Source organism: Musa acuminata, chromosome BXJ2-1, assembly GCF_036884655.1.
Source record: "Musa acuminata AAA Group cultivar baxijiao chromosome BXJ2-1, Cavendish_Baxijiao_AAA, whole genome shotgun sequence".
NCBI lineage: Eukaryota > Viridiplantae > Streptophyta > Magnoliopsida > Zingiberales > Musaceae > Musa > Musa acuminata.
Window position 1 is genome coordinate 30,238,640 of NC_088338.1, and position 25,355 is coordinate 30,263,994.

The 25,355-nt window shown below is 42.9% G+C and overlaps 1 protein-coding gene across 1 annotated transcript; it reads right to left on the reverse strand.

Moving 5' to 3' along the window:
- Positions 1–460: 460 nt before the first annotated feature.
- On the reverse strand, positions 461–20,578 carry LOC103973926 (protein TIC 22-like, chloroplastic). The gene is made up of 7 exons (XM_065093827.1): positions 19,929–20,578; positions 18,866–18,940; positions 16,027–16,083; positions 1,312–1,371; positions 1,158–1,238; positions 1,007–1,042; positions 461–923 (listed from the first exon to the last, which is right to left on the reverse strand). Exons 1-7 carry the CDS (start codon positions 20,439–20,441, stop codon positions 831–833), a joined length of 915 nt encoding a protein of 304 aa, XP_064949899.1. The 5' UTR covers positions 20,442–20,578; the 3' UTR covers positions 461–830.
- Positions 20,579–25,355: the final 4,777 nt, after the last annotated feature.

Sequence of the window (25,355 nt, forward strand, 5' to 3'; positions counted from 1 at the left end):
GTGGCCAACTACCACTCGTCGTGCCTTACGCCACCGGTGCGTCCTATCGGACACATTATTGACTTAGTAGGTGGAATAGTACCAAAAGTATGCTCCGTGAACATATGGAAAGAACATACATGAAACATGAACATACATGAAACTTTCGCCTTGGTTAAAAGGAATTTTTAGATTCTGATCATTTTGGCTGTATCTACACGGGAAAGTTGCAAGCCACCCAATCGTTCGTCTGATTTGAATAAAAGATTAATATAATGAATTTGATTTGATAAAACCTGCTGGACAGCTGAGACGGTAAACTGAAGACCTTTTATAATATTTCATGCAGCGTACCCTACGTTGATACTTGCCCACCTCTCGTACATGACAAAGCATCCCTAACAATTTTACACAAATATTTTTTCCTCTTATAGTATAATAAAGTATTATGTTTTTTTCACATTGGGGCGATCCAAGAAGATGAACATTCGACATAAGTAACATACTTTTATAAGGTGGGTTCAATTTCAAGAGCAACGGGCAGGAAAAATCCTGCACCACCAAACTGTCAACGAACATATCCTGCAAGATTCGAGTATCCTAAACATGTTTTCAACCAACATTCACAACAATGACAAAAGATGCCACTGCTCAACATAATCTCACCAAGCAGCATGGAGAAAGAAAGCTGTCTATATCAGAAAACAGATCAGACTTCGATGGTATTGGAGGCCTTTCCATTTTCCACCCTCCCATCAACAATTCCTTGTTGCAGTGGACATTTCAGACGTCCTCTTTGCTCCGGTGATGCATTCTTCGGCAAAACTACGGAATCAGAAACTCAATCGTTTCTATCCCTGTGCACTTTCAGTCAGATCTGTCGAGACATTAAAGCCTGGAGGAATGAACACAATGTCATCCCACTTCGATGCAGCAGAGCTTTCCTGCATGTGGCGGGTAAGTGGTGTTGACAGCCAATCCAAGGGCAACAAACGTATGTCGAATGTGCTGCTACCTAAGGACGTACCTTCATAGCTTTGATGATATCCTCCAATACACAAACCTACAACAAGAACCACAGGGCATATCTTAACCATGAAAAAGAAAATAGAAATAAGGGGGTAAAAATGGCAAGGCAGCTTTTGCTTCCAAACTAGTTGCAGGACTGTGAGATGTACCTGAATGTCACCCTTCCTTAAGGCAGGGTTTAATTGCCTCTGCTGGCGAGAAGCTCTAGACAGTGAGTCTTCCAGGTCCTCCTTAACAGCAGTACATGAAATAGTTTCAGATTCCATACTAAAGCTGTAAGAACTATCACATGCCAACACTAACCTTTCTGAAGAAAGCTGGACGATATCTCTTATTTTGACTCCTCAAGACTAAGCTCCTTGACTAAAACATCAAAACCATGGATCACTATCCAAAAAATCTCAGAGCAAAATGCAATTAATGTAAACAATCAGTTTAACATGGTAGGCTTCATCCAATCAGAAACAGAGACTCTGGAAGCAGAAACCAACTAAATGAATCTCAAGTTGCAGTTCAAAGACCTATAGAAACATAAGGGTTTTTTGAATTTGTCTCGACTTCTACCCCTCTTGGCAAGAGAAGAATTCATTTTTTAGTGGACCATCGGAAAGGAAGGACACGAGAAAGGGATGAAACAAACACTAAAGCCCTACTGCGCAACCATTGGGATGCACCTGAAGTCTAAAAATGACATCAAATAAGCCTATCCAACAACATCACCAAGAACTTGGGCAAGATAGAGAGCAATACGAGTTTCTTCTGCTTCCCAGTTCTCCGGCAATTCCTCGAGGAGCCCGACTTCACTCCACCCTCCTCCCATTGATCCTACCCTTCCTTCCCCTCCTAGAAAGCCCCTAGACTCCACAGAACACTCATCCTCTTTGCCTACAGCACCGTGAGTCTCCTCCCACATGCCTCCATCCTCTTCTTCCTTTGGCAAGGATTGTCCTCTTGATAGTGCTCCTCCGTCCAAGACGCCTTCTTCCTCTTGGCGTCTTCCGAGGTGCTCAAGGTGCAAGGATGTGGAAGTCGGATGTTGCTCTTGAAGCCAAATTGTTAAAGATCCAAAGCCAAACTTCCCTCTGCTTGCAATTGGATCCGTCAAAGGTCAGTTCAGCACGTGATGATTGAAAGACTATCCTCTATAGTAAATTTCTTGGCAAAACTCCACCACTAGATTTCCTCTGCATTGCTCTTCCTAAAATCTAGGGTCTTCCTTACGATTCATATTATTGATTTTGCAACCAGATTTTTCTACTTTCAATTCTCCTCAGAGACTGAAATGATGCATGTATTCCTGAGTAGTTGGTTTGTTAGGGTCAGGCCTTAATCCTAATTCCTTGGAAACGCAGTTTCCAACCAATTTTAGAACAAGTGGACAAAGCTCCCACTTGGATTCAATTCACTGGCCTCCCTCTTGAACTTTGAAATCCCCATCTTCTTTGCCAAATTGCCTATTGCATTGATCAATTTTTAAAGATTCGATGAGGTCACATTAACTAGGTTTAAGGGTAAATTCGCTAGTGTGTCCTCGACCTTGGAAAAACCCTTGCTTTAGGGACTATGGATTAATGATGATTTCATCCAATTCTTCCACACAGTTCCATTTGAGAACTTTCGATGTGGTAAAATCAGTCACCATAGTGCCCACCCTGAAGTTCCACAAAACACTATAAGGGGGATGAGGCCACCATGGAGGAGACTTAGGTTTCCAAGGTGGTTCTAGAGGTTGAAGATGACCTGGATTATGGGCCTTGGATTCAGGTCTAAAAGAGGACCACGGGTTGTAGGGCCAACCAATGCCAACCCCAATCATGCTTCCCCATCTTCCACTTTACATCAGGGTCTGACCCAACCTGGCCATAATTTTATAATGGAGGTCTTGCTTAAGACAATGGATCTCATGAATCACCCTAGGGAGGTGAGAAAGCATGTGTGTGGGACAATCTCCTTAAATGGGCAAAATGATCATCCTTTTTCTCTCAGTTCCGAGGCACCTCTTTCTGCTGCCATTGTCAGAGGGCACGATTATCATTCTGATCCTTCAGGTCCCAAGATGCCCTTCTCTACTGTTAGTGCCAGGGGGCAAACAACGGGGCCAGATCTAGCAAACAATAGTGTGCCACCATCTGTCCCGGTCTTCTATGCTTCCCTAAGCATTGACGGTAAAACATTTCCCACTACCTCAGTGATAGTAGACACAGGTAAGTCTCCAACTACTCAGGTTCCTAGTCCATTCTCCTCTAACCCTTTTGCTATTATACCGATGAACAGTTTAGAGACTAACGAGGGGCTGCCAATCCAACATTTGATATCTTCCCCTTTATTACCAAAGCCAATGACTCTCATTCGTATTGTCACGAAAGGTCATCGTGCACCCGCAACATCTTCGCTCAATGAACCGTTCATCGCTTTTGCATGCTTGTACAGATGCTTGGCAATATGTTTTGCCTTGGTTTTGTGTGTTTTTGCTTGAAAAATGTAAGCAAAAACAGTTTGCAGCACTACAATGCGGCCGCTCACCACGCCAAGCAAAACTACCCCAAAATGACTTCATTTTCGCGTGCTATGGCTTGTTTTCTACAGACTGCAACCACACGCGTAACGTCAGCTATCTCAAACCCCTAGAACCCCCCAAGTGGCATAGGGGTGGATGGGGCTTTGGGATAGTGCCGGGCGTTGATCGGTTTACACAAATTCGCACGTTAAAGTTGACGGGAACTTGTCATCGCGCCTGACACCCGGTAAGCAGTCGTTTATGAACTTACGACCGTTCGCTTTGCCTTCTAAAATCCTTATTTTCTCCGTTATCTCTTTTCTCTCTTGCACTCAAAGTGTTCATTGAATTGCTTATAAAGCTACCTTCTTTGCAAGACATCGGGACTTGTCCGCCGCTCGCTTTCGAACTAATCAACTTGCTCTTTTATAATCCTATGAGACCTGAGAGAGGTTGCAACTTGGCTGCCACTATGCGGGCGAATAATGCAAGGGTGTTTCCTGACTTAGGCAATCCCAGCTAAGTCCGAGAAGTTGGTATAATGGTGCTTCACGACTTAGGCAAATCTAGTTAAGTCCATGACTTTGCCGCAAGGGTGCTGCACGACTAAGGCAATTCCAGCTAAGTCTGTGACAGCATGACCAATCCTCTTCAATCCCCTCCTAGCCACCCTCATTTGACTTCCTTACTGACAACATGGCCATTGCCTTCAAGAGGGCGACGGACGATGGCTTGCTCGATGAGGAAGGTTCTGAGATTAACAACTTGGTCCATGACTCCTAGCTGATCTCGATCCAAAAGAAGGAACCATGGGTAATGGTATGCCTCCTCTTTCATTAAAACATAAAAGCAAGAAGAAAAAGATCTTTGGGTTGTTAAAGGAAGAATGTCTCATCATTTTCAGAGTCCATTTTTGCCTCCCTTTCAGACCCACCTATAGAGAATGTACTTTTGGAGGAAAATATTTCTTGCCAACCCCCTTTCCCTTCATCTTAAGTTTTATGACCTTTAGCAATATTTTCATGAAACTACGAAGGAACTTCTAAACGGTAGTGTCACCATGCTCTCTCACTATATTAGAACATTTAAACTCGATATTGTCATCTTGCTTGAGACCCATCTTCAAGAATGAGTCCCTTCGAGCGAAAGTTAAGGAAATGTTGGACGGGTGCTTTCTCTACTGCAAAAGGGAGGTCTAGGGAATTTTGGTGGCCTAAAAGCCTCATTCCTTCAAACACTATGGCTTTCCTCAGTAGGTAAGCAATTAACCGTATCACTAAAGCATCGGGTAAGCCGCCTTACCTTCTTTCTATGGTTTATGCTAGTGTAATTTCTCATCTTCGTAAATCCCTTTGGACTTTGTTTTTTCAAATTGATACCTCCTATTTTCCGTGGATTATCTACGGTAACATAAATTCCATTTCATGTCCTATAAATAAACTAGGGGGTGCCCCTTCGCTTTAACTCCGTCCATTTTGGATTTCAATGATTTCATTTTTTAAAATTATCTTATCGATATTGGATTTATTGGAAATCATTCTACGTGGTGTAATAATCATTTTGGAAGAAATCGAGTTTCTGCTCGTGCAGATAGAGTTTTCTATAATTTGTGGTATTTGGTTTTTAACAACACTATTGTTTCTCATTCTCCTTGTATAGCTTTCAATCACTCTCGTCTAGTCATCAAGATTGGTCACCTTCCCAGAAGAAACAATATTCACCTTAATATTAAAATTGAGTCGGACTTCTTTGAAATGGAGGGACTTATTAATCTTGGCAAAAACTTCTAGCCTAGAGACTCCCACTAGAGGGGGGCAAACCCATGACTTGCACCCCCTTGGTTGACAAACTCAATCACACCATCGCTAATTGGGATAAATCCAATAAACACAATACCTTGGACCCAATGTAGTCAAAGGCACTAAAAGGCGCAAAGGTGACAAAATGTGTAAGGTGCTAGCCCAAGCGAAATGACGTGCTCGCAAATATTAAAATTTTAAAACATATATAATTAAGGAAAAATTGAATAATTAAGCAAATATATAATTAAGCAAAGATTAACATTAAAAATCGAATAATTTCCCTAAAAAGTCAATGATCATCAAATTTGTAGATTCTAGACCATTATTAACAATGATTAACATGATTACAAAAGAAAGAGAGAAGCAAAGAGAAGGAGATGAAGAAGAAGCAGAGAGATGTAGGGGAAGATGCAAAAAGATGGCGAAGAGGGGTGTAGCTATCGGGGAGGAAGAAAGAGTGGGGGCTATTGGGATTAGAGAGTGGAAGACAGAGAGGGGGGTTGTCGAGGTCGAACGTGTCGAAGGATGGTGAGGGTGGCTGTTGGGATCGATGGGGGGTGATACAGGAGAACAATGCAAGGATAGTGACAGATGACACGAGGTGAGGAGGGAGAGGGGAGCTATTAAGGAAAAGGCATGGGGCAATAAAGGAGAAGGTAAGGCCAATAAGGAGGGAGAGGGGTGCTGTTAGGAGGGGAAAGAGAGATAGAGTTATCGTAAAAAGAAGAAACCATAGAGGTTTGCCTTGCGCACAAAAGAAGCTCACTTAAGGCTACCTTTGCACGTGCCACACCATCATTTGATTAGATTATTTTTAAGGGAAGATCTTGTGAAATCACGAGAGATGTGGGGTGGTCCAAGGAGGGGTGACAATGAACGATGAAGAGGAGATAGATAGAGAGAGGGGAAGAGCCCGTCGAAGAAAGACGACGATGTCATTGCTCACTAGAGAGGGAGATGTCACCGTCATCGTTGTTCATTGGAGAGAAAGACACCAACACCGCCACGATTAGGTTTCTGAAGGGGGTAGGGGCTCATGCATGTAGGGTTGTGTGGGGGTTAAGAGATGTTGACTCTGATACAATCAAACCAGAATCATGGAACCTCATACATTTAGGCTCGATGAATGCATCAATTGAACTATGCGGGCTAGGTGGTTTGATTAAACCAGAATCAAGGAACCTAATAGACCCACACATCAATCGAATCAGGAGGGCGCTTGGGCTCAAGCACGTGCCTTGGCCAAGCACAATAAAGTTGGGCCTCGCGTCGCTCGCTTGGGCGCTTAGGCGAGCACCCAATTGAACCTCAACATTAAAACAATCATTGCTTATCTAGAAAAAGGAGATGCAGTTGGGTTACTCATCAACTCTAAAATGATCTCCCTCCATTGCAACTACAATAAAGTTGTTGCCTTGCATAAATAACTTTACACTAAATGGTGGGTTAGAGTCCAAACCTAATGGTCCCTTACCAATGACATAAATACCAAAATTTCCACCAAGTCGCAAATACTGTAAGAGGAACTGGGTCCATCTTATCCAAACTGATAATCATCTTGACTTTCCTAACACCCCTAATATCCTTACTCAAATTGCTTATTGGTATAACAACCTATGGTATAATTTGCTCATTGGACCAACTATCCCACTCTTCCCAAACTCAATCCCCTCGAGTGGAATGATCTCTGCCTTCCCTTCTCTTCTTCTGAAATACAAAATACTATCAATAAATGGGCCAAGGCAAAAACCTAGAGCCTAATAGCTTCATCGTTGAAGTCTACTCTAATTTCTTGGTGAACATAAAACCAAAACTCATGCTGAATTTGTAAATTTCAAAGCTGTTGCTACTATTCCTCCTAGCTAGGGCAAGACCTGGCTTGTTTTCATCCCAAAAAAATCAATGCCACCCCTATTAAAGATTTTCATCCAATAACCTTATATGATGTTTTCTACAAGAATTTTGCCAAGGTCCTTACCAACTGGCTGAAAACCAAAATGAATGCTTTGGTTAGTCATGAACAATTTGCCTTATTAAAGGGAAGATCGTCCATGATAGTTTTTTTTTTGTTTTATGCTAATAAACTAGTCCACGCTATGAGCTACTCCAAAGCAAGATATCCACTTCTCCTCAAACTAGATATTGGAAAAGTCTTTCTATCTCCTAGTCCACTATCAAAAACACCTTAAGGGACACAAATTTCGTCCCATAATTTATTGATTGGATCACGACCAATATCACCTCATCCACCTTCTCATGCCTCATAAATAACGAACAATTGGCTTGGTTCAAGATGCATCCGATGAGGGGTTCCTTTCTCTTCTTACTTATTCATCCTTGTTCAACAAATCATTTCGTCACCTATCTCCTCTCTCCTCTGTCGTTCATATGAGTAAAATCACTCTAGTTGGTACCAAATCTCCCATTTGTTTTTTCTTGATAACCTCTTCTTCTAGCCTTTAGAGCTAACCCAAAATCATGCTCCTAAGTCCTCAAAATCCTCATAATCTTCAACAATCTCACTCATCTCAAAGTCAATCTCGAAAGTATGATATTTACTTCCCCAGACATTGTCCCCCTTCCACTAAGAACAACATCTGCTCTTTCTTTGGCATTTGTGAAGGAAGCTGGCCTTTTAAATATCTTGGTACCTACCTTTCCCTAGAAAGATTAGGGGGATAACACCAACATATCCTTGTGGAGAAAGCCATGGACAAAATTCAACATTGGTACAAAGGCCTTCTACCCCAAGAAGGCAAAATTATCCTAATTAAGTCTATAACCAACTCTGTACCTATGCATAAACTGCTTAACTCATGGGTCTTCGACAAAATTTTAAACAAAATCTTATTAGCATCACAATTTGCATCTTATTAGCTAGGAAACCCTTACTAAACCCAAGGATTGTGAGGGTCTTGGTAAAAAAGATCTCACTATAGCCAAAAAAGCAATGTGCCAAAAAAAAATCCCTATTCCCAACAATGAGGATAGACTCTAGGTCAAGGTCTTCTCCTCTAAATATGATCCCTTCAACCCTTAGGGAAACACCCCCTCTAGCATAATCTCCAAAGCCTCCTGTGCCATTTTCAACAGACCCATTTCACAAAAGGAGGTTTTAGAAAGTTTATCAGATCTGGGAATTATTCCCAATCTCCTGTTGGGAGGACCCATGGCTGAAAAATTTCTGCAAATGGCCCTCCTACATCAATGTTTCATATTTCATGTGTTGATCGTATACAAGAAGGTACCTAGTCCACCTCTTCGCTATTCACCTTGTTTCATCCAGTGATTTAAAAAGGCGCTCGGGCGAGGCGAGGCGAGGCCCAGGCGCCTCGCTTCATTTCCAGGCGGCGCGCTTCAAAGAGGCGCCGCTTAGGCGCTCGCCCGAGCCCAGGCGCCGAGCGCTTCAGGCGAGCGCCTGGGTTAAACCAAGCGACTGAACCAGCGGTTTAGGTCTGGTTCGGTCTCCGGTGTTTTAGTTGGTCCGTTGGTTGAGTCTCCGGTGCTTTAGTTGGTTCAATCGCTTTAGTTGGTCCGCTGGTTCAGTCTCCGGTGCTTTAGTTGGTTCGATTGAACCAACTAAAGCACCTTTTAGATATCGGCGCGACTTCCCCAACCCTAACCCCGCTCACCATTCACGCTGCTCGCTACTGCCGCTACCGATGCCACTGTTGCCGCTCTGACACGGACTTAGCTGGTTTTGCATAAGTCGTGCGGCACCCTTGCGCGTCCGTCCGCAAAGGTCAGCCTCCCCGAAGCCTCCCATTGTCCCTTAGGACCAACAAAAGAGAGAACGGGTTAAAGAGAACGCCTCAATCGGGATCCACAAGCAAACATGTCCGAAAAACACTTCATAGACAATACAAATTACAAACAGACTTTACAAGCTCTGAACAGTGGCACAACAAAGGGTAAAATGGTCCATTACAGACCGAAAAGCTCTCGCACGTGTCCACATGACACAACCTTTATTTACAAGCCTAAAGAGGCCACCAACCCAACTAAAATGGGACTATTAAGCCTTCGGCCGCCCCTTTACATTCTGTACAAGGCATGAACATGCCAAAAGACACGGACAGACATAAGCATTACATCCAACATCTTGTTGAGAAATTTGTCCGTGACATTCTCCCCCACTTATCCCTTCGACGTCCTCGTCGAAGCCTTTGTGAACACTGCAACTCTTCGCCTTTGCTGAGTCTTCAATCTTCCGCTCCAGCTGCAATGCGCCTCCTGGCTCCCAGTTGCTCTCCGCTGCTGTTTTTGAGTAGTCGAACCTTTGATCCGCCATGCTGCTTCAACTCGCCAATGACTCTGACTCTGGTGTGGGGTTGGCTGAGTTGTGTTGATCCTCGTTGATTCCTGCGGATCCACCAAATGAAGGAAAAGACCATCCTTACTGCGCCAGTCTCTCAAAATTTCCACATGCTACTTGAACTGGGTGGATGCTTGTTGGAGCTTTAACGAGCATCGCCTCGCAAACTTCTGAAGTTTTTGGTCCTTCCTCCACAAAATCTACTCATTGACTCTTCTTTCAGTTAGTTGTCACATCCAAGTAGGTTCGCATCACTTCCGCTTTCGATTGGCATTTCGTTGGGAAATGAAGCGGACAATCTACTCTCAGTAAGCACTGATCACCGTTGGTGAGGATTTGACAACTATTGTCTTCCATTATCTTCGAAGGGTCTTTGAACTTGTGCAGAGCTCCTCTGCTGGATAGATAAGAGAATTGGGGTACTCGGTTTCGCCCATTCTCTTGAGAGTTGAGAAGGCAAAGGTTACTTGACTTCGCCCGCCTCCTCAAGGTTGTACTTCATGCATCGAGCTGGTTACTGGCCTTCGCCTGCTCTTTGCTTACACTTCTGAAGCACTTGAAGTGTTTGCACTCCTTGCATTGAGTTAGCTACTGTGATTCACCTTCTCAATGCCATCGAACTTCTGGAATGCGGGAAGTTTTCACCCCAACTTGGAGTAATTCTCTGATAGATGAGGTCGCCTCTGGGATTGTACCGTCTTCTCCATCAACCCTGCCGCCTACTCCACTGAGTAGCAAAGGTACAGCACCGCGTACTGCTTGCTTCGTTCCTTGGTCGTGCACTCTTGCATGACCCGAAGTCCTTCACTTACAGCTATCTTGATGAGAAACTTGTTGACACCGGTCTTACGAAGTTTCTTGGCCTCTGCCCTTCAGCCTTGTCTCGGTACTTGGAGATTGCCTCTGCATACTCCACCTCCTCGGCCCCTTTCACGACCAAGCGCTCTCCCTCCATGAGAGCAAGGGATCAATGACTTTTACGGAAGTCCCGCCTCTGCGGTACCATGGCGCTGCCATGCCCATGGCACTACTATCCGTCGCCTCGCATCTGCATCCCTTTTCTTCACGATCAGTAGATATGTTTCCGTGGCACTCCTCTGAGTCCACCTCCATTCTAACTGATGCTTGATTTTGGGTAGCTAAGTCCCTCTGGACTCATCGTCGCTTCCTCGCCCCTTTCGACCCCCTGCTTCAACACCTCTGTGTTCTCCAAGCAGTCTGTTTGGTCGATGGAAAGACAGACTGCAACTCCCATGCATGGCCTCTGCCATCGCGTTGTAGGGTTTGCACCAATTCTGTTCTCCTTAGCTTCCTTGGTAGCAACGTTCGCTTACTCGACCTTGTCCTCTGACTTGTCGGGCTCCCTTAAGCGAATATGAGCTCTGGAGCAGTCCAACTCTCCAGCTGCTTCGATCATACCTCTACATGATCAAGTCCCTCCCATGGAACTCATTGGTACTTGCATTCGAACTTTTCCCTTGGTGGAACCCAGCCCCCATATGCTGATGACCAAGGTTTTCATCCGATGCAAAATTCGGTGCACGCCCGGAAGACCCGCCTCTGCGGTACCATGACCTTCACTCCTTGAATCCATAGCCCTTCTTGCCGTCGTGTTGTTCACCAAAGCGGAGCTCCCAGTAGCTCCCGATCATACCTCCATATGATCTCATCCCTCACGGGACCAGATTGTGTGTATCGCATTGCCACGAACTGTTCCACCACGATCCGCTGCACCATGTCGCCTCCTAGTGACATCTCCATTGCATTCTGATCCTTGTGGAATAAACTCGAATTGTGAACCCTCCATGTGTGGCCTCTGCCAATACATCGCAGGGTCCCTTCCACCTTCGATTTTGTTCACTCCTCTGGCAATCAACCTTCATCCACCCACTCCTGGGTCACACCTAGATGAAGCACCGCTCTAGGACAGTCCGTCGCCTAGTAGCTCCCGAAGTCCACCGACTTCACTGTAATTTGTGCACCATTGTCTGGATCCTGGGCCTCTGCCCCTACCAGCACAATCTCCGCTGCGCACCGCTTCCTTCCTAGCAACTCGAATGGCAACACTGTGGCATATTCTTCAAGAGTACCCGCCTCTGCGTCCTCTTGCCCCATGCTAAGGCCTTCTGAACCCAACTTCGCCTCCGCAAATTGAGTCGCCTTAGTTCCTCCATCAAATGCTCCTCCGAGATAAGGTGCATGTGCCCAGAAGCTCCCTTCGTCTTTGGCACCATGCAAGATGAGTCCACTCCGTCAGAATGAAGGACCCATGGAACAACATGATCCTGCTCTTGCCTCTGCAAGAGCTCATGTCCTTGACCTCTGTCTAAGAAAAGCACTGTGCCTCTGCTCCATGTTCCAACTTCTCTGCTGGCTCCCTTCATGCGGCTTGGGAACTTTGCCAAGTTACACCCAAGTTGCTCCGCTCCTCGTTTTCGCATTGAGTCGATGGTGGCCCTCGTGCCCACCATTCCACGGGTCAGCCCTCCCTTGAGTCCGATCTCCATATCGACTCCAAGTGTGCCTTCATTTGAGTTGCTTTAGGTCGCTCCCCCACTTGGTCTCGCAATGCATCCACCAATGCATTCTCTCAAGCGAGATCATGCGACAACTCCTCGCCGCTTGCTCAGTCCATCGAGGTTCGTGGAGTTGTTGTTTGTTGAGGTACTCCTCCTCAACATGTGAGGTCCGTCTCACATGATTCTCCCTCTGGAGAGCCGGGACTTATCCCTCCTGGATAACTATCCCGTTGGAGCAACATCTCTCTTCGTTTCGGAGACCACCATCCCCTTGGACTACTCCGATCTGCTGAACAAACTGTGCACTGTTCTGCCTCCTGCAAACGCACTTGCTAGATTGCGACTCCATGTCAATACAGCCCCCGCTGCACCCCTCAAGGCCTAGCAACATGCTGAACTCGTTGCACACTTTAGCCTCCGACGGACGTATCCTTCACATGCCGAAGAGAAAGTTTCAATGCTCCATGGCGCCGAGTTTCGGTCGCCTTGGGATGGCCACGAACATTCCATCGTCCGCATACAAGCCCTTGCATGAGTACCAAATTCTTCGAGTTAGCAATTCCCCTCACCTCTGTGAGCTTTGCATAACTCTTTTGGTCGTTGAGCAACTCATTCCACCTTGCATGGTCTCATTCTTGCCAAGCGCCTCGCTTGCCTAGAGCACCATCAAGTATAGTTGTCAACGTTGAGCCGTAGCTCAAACTCAGCCATCCCAACCTTTGTGCGCTCCAAATTCTTCCAAGCTTGCCTGTTCTCGTGGTGCCTCTTGCGCGAAGGGTTGGCCATTCCTCCGAATGCCAATCTCAGATGCCCGCTCCTCTGAGCGACTCTTTTCCCTACATCTCCATGCTCGTTTTCCCTCAAACGGTCGCGCGTGTGCTGACTGCCCTCAACGCAGCCCCGCTAGGTCCCCCACGTTTGCATGTCAAGTGTTTCTATGAGTGCTTGTCCCGCTCTGATACCATATGACACGGACTTAGCTGGTTTTGCATAAGTCGTGCGGCACCCTTGCGCGTCCGTCCGCAAAGGTCAGCCTCCCCGAAGCCTCCCATTGTCCCTTAGGACCAACAAAAGAGAGAACGGGTTAAAGAGAACGCCTCAATCGGGATCCACAAGCAAACATGTCTGAAAAACACTTCATAGACAATGCAAATTACAAACAGACTTTACAAGCTCTGAACAGTGGCACAACAAAGGGTAAAATGGTCCATTACAGACCGAAAAGCTCTCGCACGTGTCCACATGACACAACCTTTATTTACAAGCCTAAAGAGGCCACCAACCCAACTAAAATGGGACTATTAAGCCTTCGGCCGCCCCTTTACATTCTGTACAAGGCATGAACATGCCAAAAGACACGGACAGACATAAGCATTACATCCAACATCTTGTTGAGAAGTTTGTCCGTGACAGCTCGCCGCTCTCGCTGCCGCTACTCACTTTTACCGTTGCCACTGCCACTGTCGTTGCTCCCGCTCCCGCAGCCGCTGCTGTTGTCGTCGCTCGCTACTCCCGCTCCCGTTGCTCGCTGCTACCGCTGCCGCTGTCGTCGCTCGCTGTTGCCGCTACCGCTGCTGCTCCCGCTTTTCTCAGCACCCTCGGTCTTCCCTTACACTCTTCTCTTCTCTTTTGCTTCTCCTCTTTTGAAATCGAAAGTATACTGTTAACTATATACAGTATATTGTTAACTGTATACAATATAACACCATTATTTTGATTTTAATACTATTAATTTTAATATTATTAATTTTTAGCGCCTCACTTCGCTCGAGCGAGCGCCTAGCGCCTCGGGCATTTTTTGACCGTGGCGCCTTTTAGCGCCTAGCACTTTTTAAATCACTGGTTTCATCACTCTCTTGTCGACAATATATGCACTATACATCTCTCAACAACATAGTGACATGGGACTGGACCCTCAACCCTTGTGGAAGCTTTTGGTAAGTAGTCCCTATAATTGCTTAAGCAGGGGAATGATCTCCCAAGAAGAGATTTGGTCAAAGTGGAAGATGGCTTCGCATCTAAAAGTGGCCCCTAAAGTTCAAATTTTCATTTGGAAATTCCTTTGGCATCGTCTTCCTACTTTCTCATGCAAGTTACATTCTGATTCTCTCACACCTTTGGCGTCATCTAATGGTGTAACACATCAGCTTGCCAATTTTGGGATAACTGTAATTACTCCATCTTTTTGGTCTTCTGACCACCCCTGAACTACTCAGTTCGTAATCCTTGAGTAATTCATCAATATATTCTTATTTCAAAGAAAAGATAGAGAGCAATCTAGAGTATTTCCAAAATTATTTCTCTGATGTGTAAAACAAATTGTATTGTTTCTATCAGAAGCATAATTTCTGAGCTTCCCAAAGTCTCTCCAATTTATTCATCAAGAAACAAGCTGTCAAGATTGGCATTTTGTGAACGATTGACAAGAATAACAATCGTGACCAATGCCAAAATAGAAAAAACATCAGTCACAAGGTAAGGCATCAAAGTTTTGGTCGTATAATTCAGTATTTCAAATTCTTTAACTGCAAAACATTTCCATCAGAAATGAAAGGGTCAGATCATGATGCTACTCATATTTGTATACAAAATTTTAATGAGAGATATCCTTTATTTTGAAGTCTAAGATTAATTTTGAGAATTCATTAGATCTCACAAGCATAATCAAGTGGCTAATACAAGCACAAATTTTATTTGAGTTTAAGATTAACATTCAACATATAATCCTAAAAAAACATCATGAATATTCTGTGATTAAGTCCTCCACATTCACAAATGTTCCAGACAAAATCTATATGTGATCCATCCTAAAAAAATGAATGGCTCACGGCAACAAGGCTTTCATTAGTGTTCCAGAAGGATTAACAAATGCAGTTTAACTTAACATGCAAAAAGACACTTTTAGCCACTCGAACCCTGGTCAAAAAGGTCGAAAAGCCCTCATTGTGAATCCCTTAAAATTAATTTAAAGGTTAAGTTTAGAACTACTCAACTAGAAATATATGACTAGAAATTAATTTAAACTTGTCAATACAAACTTATTTTCACACCGAGAGTCCTTCAATAAATATCATTCTAGTAAACACCATGCTTGCTGATTCACAACATTTCTCAAAGCAATTATGCAAGCTTGTTAATCCACAAAATCATCTTAAGAAGGCTTTATGAAGATCCAAAATTGATACAAAAAAATATACAACTCAATAAAATTTATGAAGCGATTTTGAATATACATAAAATTAATGAATATGCAACTTCATAGGTCTTTATGAAGTGAAATGCAAGAATATATAACTCAAAAATGAAAAGATGCAAAAGATCTATTTAGGACATAACCGATCAATAATATCTCTAGATCAAGATGTTACGAGAGATCCAAAATTTTCACTAAAGGTTCTTAGATGTCTTAAAATATTAGTTTAAAATGTACTTGAGCAAAATGAAGTAAGAAATATTATGCACTCAAAATTTTTTATGGTTCAGAGAAGAATAAATAAAATATGATTCTGTTAATTCACTGTTAAGTTGAAGGTGCACAACGTTGATTGAGAAACTTATGCCATATACATTCTGGATAAAATTATGCATCTAACTGATGAAATTAAATTATGAAAAATGGTGACCACCTTTGTGAGGTTGACTATTTGAAAGCACAAACAAGGAAATAGAGTTTGATAATGAGCTGGAAAATAGCAAAGTCTAAGAAACAGAATAGAAACTTTCTACGATGTCCTCTACCATATATTAGATCAAGAGAAACACATAGTTAGATACCATCAAGAAAACCAGAAAACCACTCATGCCAATACACAAAAAGACATCAGCTGAAGAATATGCTGCATGTCAACGACATTAACAAGACATTAACGGCAAAAACATTAGAACCTGAAAAACTGGAACTCCAGGAAAATCATCTACAGGATCCCCTTCATTCTCCTTCACCTACAAAACAGATTCAAGCAAACATGATTATTAACTGTCCATCACAAATATGAATCATACATCTTCCAACTAATATATCAGGGTCCAACTTGTATTAACTTGTAGTAATGTTGAAGCTCTTAAATCATCATTTGTTTACGCAGGAAAAAAGAAGCCAGAAATAAACTATAACATCTTAAGCCACAGGGGTAACTTCACTTTGGTCCTTAAATTTGTTGCAGTCAAGTATACCAATTATTTGCTTGTTGCAAGCACATTGTGCCCATCAAATTTCATCAAGAAGAGCTGACAATCATTTAGGTCCATCCTGTAGGGTGTGGACCAGACCAATTAAAAAGTGTCACATTAAGATTCTCTTGATATATCTAGCCAAAACTTTTATCATTCCGACGCATCTATTTCTTCTCCAAACATGGGCTAAACTAAGAGGAGAAAGAGTGGAGAGTGAGAAGGAAAAGACAAAAAAACCTAGAGAAAGGAAGAAAGAAGAGAGGAAATGGAATATTGATAGAACAAAATATGACATAATGAAGTATGAGGGGAGAAGCTGAAAAAATCTTACAAGGAGAAGAGGATGAACATGACCATCAAACCAAATAAAAACCCACAGTTTCATTAATGAAATATCATGAATCGATACATCACTAAAGAATCCTAAAGGTACTCGTACTCATATTAGCAAAATGATTCAAAGAAAAGATTATAATTTGCTGAACATGTTTGCTTTTTTTCCTTCTTTTCCAGACTATAATCTTTATTATTCTATCACAAAGGATTGACTTGATGGAATGTTGTCATACTTGTCCCATTCCAATCTGATTCTTGTTTTAGGGATGACAATTAGCTAATAACATATTGAATTTAGATCCCAACATCTTACCAGAAAATTAAGATAAGATGAGAATCCTAGCCTAAGATATATGTATTTGTACTTATCTATTTATTCTTCCCAAAAAACTTCAAAAAATTAGAGAAAAATCTATAAATCTAGGAAAAGAACTCATGGCTCTTAACCCATGGCTATAATATTGATTTGATTGGGACACAACCCGACCAATAGACTTGAACTGGAACTCGCAGCCAAATGTCATTATTGTCACTGCTATGTGAATCTCATCCCAAGATAGAATCATTGTTGCAAGGTCTTCAGTTCTCAGTGTCCACTCCCTAAGTTGATGATAGATTCAAGTAGCTCACCAATCCAACCCATGATAACATTGCAACAAAAAAAAGCTATAATGAGATTTCATATCAAATGAAAGATCTAAATTATGGCTGTAAGCTGCAAGTTAATAGTGCTGGACTGGCCATCACAAAAAAAAGTTATGGCAGTCTGCTTTCATATCCAGAAATGACAATCTAACCCAATTTAAGAATCCTACTTATAGAGATCAATCACTAACACATGAAGAAATATTCTAGAGAATACAAAATCATAATAATCATCTTTCCTGTATATCTGATTGTTTAATACAGCAGATCATTTCAATCCCCATCAGATCGAGGCTGATAAGAAATCTGCAATTCATTTCTGTCCAGCTCGGAGTCAACAGAAATCTTATGATATATGGGCTTTGGAATGACTTGTTCTGCAAGTCGGAAGTTTGCCTTTTCAGACTGCAGGTGACCAGCCACAGTTGAACCCTTATTAGACTATTGACATGAGAATTTGACAACTTTTAACAGCCGAACAATATGAAATCATAAAGAACGGAACAGCTGCTTTTCCTTACAGATTCTAGACTCCAGGACAGCGATAAAATAGGAAACTTTTGCTCAACTTCAATCCCATTTGTTCCTATATTAGCAATTATCATTTGTAGCAAGGTATGCAATTTCGTACCGTACCGGAGTTTCGACGTTCGCTCGGTACGGTACGAAACTGTATACCGCTCAGTATATATATATATATATATATATATATATATATATATATCTCGTTCCGTCCGGTAACGAGCAGTCCATGTACCGGTAAGCTGACGGACCGGTACGTACCGCCCGTACCGGACAGTATTATTCGAAATTACATACCTTGATTTGTAGCATTAATTTGTTGTGCAAAATCATATATTTCAAATTCCAGACCTATTTATTTGTGCTAATATTTGATATCAACTTTAGTCCGAGTTCAAATAGTTTATTAGGATTTGGTCAACTCAAAAAACTGGTTGGTTTAAACACACAAGGATGAAACAATTTAAACGAGAGTAACACCAAAAACATAGACTTCTAACTGTAGATGAGATGACAATGAAGGCAAACAAGATGACAATGAAAGTGAAGAATATTATAGAAGCAAGGATGAGGTCCTTGTGACACCTTAATTCCAATTAAAGATAAGACCAGTATATGTATAACCCAACTGACATTGCAAAACAAACCTAAACTATTTTGGACTAATCAGCAAAGGTCAGCTCCACACAAGTTATTTGACCAAAAAAGATATCAATTGACCTCTATGAGCCCTCATTGAGGCTAACATGGTGACAGAAATGATATCAAGCAACCTCTATAAGCACTCATTGAAGGCTAGCATGTATTAGGATTTTCATCACCTTGTGTGCATCAGGATGGATATCTCCTCAGGTTAGATGACATTGTCATCAAGCATTCATGCATAAAAGATTACAACATTCCAAACACTTGGAGATATTGAAAGATTGGTTGGCCTACTGTTAATGTGTAATACCTTGGCCTTGAGCATTTGGATCACGTTAGCTAAGGTTCACAACACTGAATTTATTAAATCTAGTATCACTTTCAAGATTTAGCGAGCTCTTACCTTTATCGCATTTGCAACTTGTGATGAATCTGGCACAAATCTGAAGGCAACTCCATCAACCTTAAGCTGAAAAACCTGCAAGCTTGTTACATAAGACAAAACAATCACTTTTTTTATTAATAGCACATAATAGAATAAACAACATAATGAAACACAAGAAAAGATCCACTGTAATGTGACTAAAAGAGTTGAAATCCAGTCAATTTTAGGCTAGGTCGCATCTTCATTTGAAAGTGGTCTTCTTGATTTTCTTAACTAAGATATTTTGGCGTATACTTTTTCTAGATAGAAATTTTGGATGATCTGATGTTGTGTCTAAGTTAGAGAAGTGGTCAGTCATTCTCTGTCTAGTTAGGGATAGAGTTTGAGCAATCAAAGATTATTTGGGTTTTGATTAATACAAATAAGATAGAGATGAATAAAACTGTGACACAAGAAGAGTTCAAAATATTTACCATAGCCATACTGAAATTGTGTTCAGTGCTAGTACTGCCTAGATGGTTCTTTAATGTATTAAAGCTCATATATACTATCACTACCAGTAGGTAATTCCTGAAAATTAAGGTTTTATTAAATGCTCATTATCTCATCTTTATTTTTCTCATTACAAGTCCTTGTTACTTCTCCATATTTGCTACAAATATGAATTCTGACCTTCTAAAAAAATGTCAATTTTTTTTCAGAACATTCATATCTTCAAAAATCCTGCATGAAGCACGGGTACTTTTCGAAATTTGGCATATCATTACAAATACAACTTGTCACATCGCTACACGGTGTATGCATCCATGCTCTGTAGGAGAGACATACAGAGAGAGGTGTAAATCACCTGAAAATTTTTATTTGACACATGTTATGCAGGTGTACTTTAAAGGCAAACAGAGATTGATCGATGTTAATGATGTAAAAGAAACATTTATGCTGAAGAAGAGATGGCAACATGTCCAGCATTTACAAAAATGACCAAGAAATTTTTTTCCATCGAAATGAAAAACATGGAGATCCCATCAACTACATACGAACATCCACAAGGCCGAACATGCAGAGTCGAGAATCTTCTGACCTTATTGAGGGCAACGGCGACCACCTTCGACCCTTCCCGCATGTCCCGATTCATGGACCTCATCTGCTCCAGCAGAGCCTCGGCGTCCTCCTTCTTGAAGCAGAAAAGTCCCAGGCTCTTCCCAGTGCGAACACCGGAAACGAGCACGAACTCCTCCGCGGCGTTGCTGAGGGCGTAAACGGGCACCCCGGCGAGCCGCTCCTCCATGACCTCCGTCGACATGGCGAGGTCGAACCGCCGGACGCCGCTGCATCCGGCTGGGGAGATACGGGCCCAGGGAAGTGGGGGCGGTCCGGGTGGCGGCGAGGGCAAGTGGGGATGGCCAGATAGGACGGCCCGTCGCGCACGGTTTCGAAGGGTTTCGACGGCGGAATCGAGGTGGGCTTTGAGGGAAGAAGAGGCATCCGAGAAGGCGTTGAGGTGAGATTGGATTGTGAAGAGGAAGGGGTTCGGTTTGGCGGGGATTGATGGCGGAGGGTTTTGGTTTCGGGGTTTAAGCCAAGGGAAGGCCATTTCTTGCGATAGTGGGAGCGAGGGCCGCGACGCAGTTTTGGTGCTACGGAGAGGCAAGTGACTGGTGATTAATAGGTCAGATCGGTGGCGCGTCTTGTAGGCAGAGGGGGGTTTATTTACGGGAGCCCATTGTTTAGAATCCTTTTTATTCTCGTGCTCTCTATTGCCCTATATTTCGATATCCCCGACGATCGCTGGCCCACACTTGGTCCGCGTTTCGTTGACGCTCCTTTCTATGGTGCCATTCACTCTACTGATCACAGATGTCGTCGTACTGTTAGGGATTTAATTGATTTAATTTCAAATCATATGATTTTCTTACGTGTCTATTCGATTAGTCTAATTAATTTTTTTAGATTTTTAAAAATTTATAAAAGAGAAGATAGATTAAAAAAATATTTAATTTATAATTTCATAAATAGATATTTTAGTAAACATTTGATACATAATGTAAATTACAAATATAAATTTTTCAAACGAGGCGATCGCACGACAAAAGGTCCACAATGATCCGTTGTGATCAAAAGTCCTCATAAGTACTCACATAATATTACTGTAGAACAAGATAATAAATCAATCTTAGACATTACCCTAAAGGCTTATCCAGCCATGTCCACCCGGGTAGCTCCTCGTGTTGTGATGGCTAATATTATGTACTTATTGTATGAAGCTAAAAAACCTAAAAAAATATCTACTTGGATGGTCGATTTTTGATAATTTCACATCTATGTGATAAGTGCACACAACTTATGTTTACAGGATTAAAACAACCAAAATGAAATTGTCAAACCTACTACAAGTCCACTATATGTTATACAAAGAATGAATAAAACTAAAAGATGAATATACAAAAACATTACATCGAACACCCTCTGTACAAAGTTGTCTATGACATTCTCCCCATTTATTCTTTTGACGTCCTTGTTGAAACCTTTATGAATGTTATATCTTCTCGGTTTTGCTGAATCTTTAATCTTCTGCTCTAGTTACAATGCACCTCTTTGTCACGAACGGTCGTCACGCACCCGCAACAACTCCGTTCAACGAACCGTTCGTCGCTCTCATCTACATGTACAGCTGCTTGGCAACATGTTTTGTCTTGGTTTTGAGTTATTTTACTTATAAAAATATAAGTTTGAACAAGTTTCAATACTACAAAACGACAGCTCACCGAACCGAGCAAAATAGCCCCAAAACATCTCCGTTTTCGTGTGTCATGGGCTGTTTTCTGCAGTACGCTTTCGCTCACCAAAACGTTAGTCATCTCAGCCCCTTGGAACCACCCGGGTGGCACAAGACTGGATGTGGCTTCGGTATAGTGTCGGGCATTGAATAATCTTTTGCAAGTTCGCAAGTTACCTTGACGAAAACTTGTTGTCGCGCCTAGCACCCGGTGAGCAGTTGTTTGTGGACTTGTAGCTGTTCGTTCAATCTTCTAAAGTCCTTGTTTTCCCTTTCTCCCTCTTTTCTCTTATGCATGCAAGGTGCTCGCTGAATTGCTTGTAAAGCTTCCCCTTTTCGTGAGACATCGGAACTTGTCCATCGCTCATTCTTCGAACTAATCAACTTTCTCTTTTTATAAGTCCTTCGGGACCTATGAGAGGTTGCAAGTTGGCTGATCTTTGCGGACGCAAATCGCAAGGGCGAAGCACGACTTAGGCAACACAAGCTAAGTTCACGTATTTACCACAAGGGTGCCTCGTAACTTAGGCAACGTAAGCTAAGTTCGCGTCTTTGCCACAAGGGTGCCTCATGCCTTAGGCAATTCTAGCTAAGTCCATGACATTGTGGTATCAGAGCGAGCAAGCACTTCAAGCGAGTGACGAAGGAACTTCGCAACTTCGCCATGGCAAAGCATCGTGACGAATCAAGCAAGACGAGGCAAGCCGGACCCTTGCCCTAAGCAACCGCAGGTGGGCTGCATGTGTACACTCGCTCTCATGCTATTGGAGCCACTTTGTTGAATCTCGTATTTTGATGATGAAACTACTTGATATATGTTTATGATTTAATCTGCGTTTTGAGTGACGCAGGATGCCTCGATCAGGATGAGACAGTTAAAGCAGGAAAATCATGTTGTGCCGGAGGAACATGTCAGAAGATTGGACGTCGAGCCGGTAGATCGGTCGACGTATCGACAGAAGGCTTCGGGCAGTGGACTCGGGCATCGGGCCAAGAAGAGCGGTTATTGTGCCAAGGATATCGGAGTTGCGGAGTCAACTGGCCGATTGGGCAATAGGCCGCAGGAGAGGACGATGCGCCGAAGAATCAGACGAAGCGTCGAGGGACCAATGACATGACGGACAAGTTGGTTAATTGCTTAGGATTAATTGTCTCGATCGAAGTTTTGTTTTAATTGTGCAGGATTAACTATGATAACGATGAAGACATAAAGCGAAATAAAGTGTCGGAGTCAAGCGCGAAGGATTTGTTGCGAGTTCGAGAGTTCGACGGAAGTCCGAAGGTTCGTCGGGAATGCTATCGGAACTAGCCGAGAATGAGTTGGGAGCTTGCCGAAGGGTTTTTCGGAAGCTCGCCGGAAGGTTCGTTGGGAGTTCGCGGAGCTCGCCGAGAAAGATCGGAGCTTGCCGAAGAAGCTCGTTGGAACTTGCTAAGAACAAATCGTGAAGTCTAGGAGCTTGCCGGGAGTCCGCAGAATGGTTTCCGAGAGTTCATCGGAAGACCGCCGGAAGTTTGCCGAAAGCTCGCCAGAAGAAGTCTTGACTTGCGGACTTTGTAATAGCTTAGAAAATGTCTTTAAAATCATAGTTAGCACATTAATTAGGGTTAGGATTAGGTGTTAATCCTATAACCCAAGTAGGGGCCAATTAGGCCCAAGTTCGGACTGGTTTGGGCCAAGTTTGGAGCCAAACCAAGTGAGCTGAAATAGTGAAAGAGGTGGCACCGCCCCAGCCAGGAGGTGGCACCGCCTGGGCTAAGCCTCCCAGCGAGACTGGGCGGTGCAACCTCCCCAGCCAGGAGGTGGCACCGCCTGAGCTCAGTCTTCGAGCAAGACTGGGCGGTGCAACCTCCCTAACAGAGAGGTGGCACCGCTTGAGCTCGGTCTTCGAGCTCTAGCAGAGAGGTGCAACCGCCTCAGTCAAGAGGTGGCACCGCTTGGGCTCAGTCTTCGAGCTCTGCCAGGCGGTGCAACCTCTCCAGTCAGGAGGTGCAACCGCCTGATCCCGGAATTCCGGGATTTGATCGTTTTGAGCTCCAAATTTGAACTGGGTTGGGGCCTATAAATACCCCACCCATTCAGCACTGAAAGCACAGAACACACACTCGAAATCTTGCTATCTTTCTGTGTTTCTTAGAGCTCAAAACTGCTAGTTCTCCTCTTTCTATTCTTCAAGTTTGAGTTGTAAAGAGAGGAGAGAAAACTTCTGTAAGGGTTGTCTCCTAAGCCCGTCAAAAGGAGTGAATCTGTAAGAGGGTAGTTGGCCTTCGCCTATTGAAGGAAGGCTTCTAGTTGACGTCAGTGACCTCATCGGTGGAGGAAGCCAAAAGTGGAGTAGGTCAAGACTGACCGAACCACTCTAAATCTCTGGTTTGCTTTCATTTTGAGCACTTTATCATTACTGCAAACCTCCTACATAGCTACTGCTCTCTGCGCTTTTACGAACAAGTTTCTAAGTTCTGTTCTTTTCAAATCTGCATCCAGACGTAAATCGGTGTTTTCGTACGATCTCTACATTACGGTTTACGTTTACGTCTTGATTCTGTTTATAACTGCAAACTGATTTCTGCGAACAAGTTTCTTTGCAGTTTACGTTTACGTCTTGATTCTGTTTATAACTGCAAACTGATTTCTGCGAACAAGTTTCTTTGCAGTTTACGTTTACGTCTTGATTCTGCTTAGACGTAAAACTGTGTTTTAGACGTAAACCACTTTTAAACGTAAAACTACGTTTAGACGTAAAACTGCGTTTAGACGTAAACTGCGTTTAGACGTAAAACTACGTTTAGACGTAAAACTGTGTTTAGACGCAAACTGCGTTTAGACGTAAAACTACGTTTAGACGTAAAACTGTGTTTAGACGTAAAACTGCGTTTAGACGCAAACTGCACTGCGCTCAGACGCAATCTGATCTTAGATGTAAACTGCGCTCAGACGCAAACTGCGCTTAAACGTAATCTGCGCTTAGACGCAAACTGCGCTTAGACGCAATCTGAGTTTAGACGTAAACTGCTCTTAGACGCAAACTGCGCTTAAACGCAATCTGAGCTTAGACGCAAACTGCGCTTAGATGCAAACTGCGCTTAGACGCAATCTGCATTTAGACGCAAACTGCAAACTGCAAACTGCATAAATTGCGCTTAGACGCAAACTGTGTTTAGACATAAACTGCACTTAATCATAAGTAATCTTAGAATTGGCTTTTGCATTAAAATAGTTTTTATCGAACGAATGCAGCTTTCGTTTTTAATCGCTGAAAGATTTCCGCTGCACTAATTCACCCCCCCCCCTCTTAGTGCTCTCGATCCTAACAATTGGTATCAGAGCAGGGTATTTCTCATTTCGGATTTACACCCGAGAGAAATGGCTCTTCAAGAGGGCTTTTCGGTCTTTCGTCCACCGTTCTTTAACGGATTGGACTACACTTATTGAAAAACTCGAATGAGAGTTTTCTTGATTTCTCTAAATCTGGATTTATGGAATATCGTTGAAAACGGTTTTCAACTTCCCTCTAAACCGATGAACGAATGGTCGGATTTAGAGAAGAAGTATTTTTCTTTAAACGCAAAGGCTATGAATGCCTTATTTTGCGCTTTGGACAAAAATGAGTTCAATCGGGTTTCTTTGTGCGAAACGGCTTTCGATATTTGGCGTGCTCTTGAAATCACGCACGAGGGAACTAGTAGAGTCAAAGACTCGAAAGTTAATATTTTACTACATGATTTCGAGCTTTT

Bases quoted from the DNA above. Each gene is read 5' to 3' on its own strand.
- LOC103973926 (XM_065093827.1), bottom strand. From the start codon at position 20,441: ATGGCCTTCCCTTGGCTTAAACCCCGAAACCAAAACCCTCCGCCATCA. The intron at 18,941-19,928 runs GTCAGAAGATTC...ACAAGCTTGCAG, and splicing joins TCGCCGTTGCCCTCAATAAG to GTTTTTCAGCTTAAGGTTGA. The intron at 1,372-16,026 runs GTTCTAATGTTT...TTGATGTTTTAG, and splicing joins CTGGAGTTCCAGTTTTTCAG to TCAAGGAGCTTAGTCTTGAG.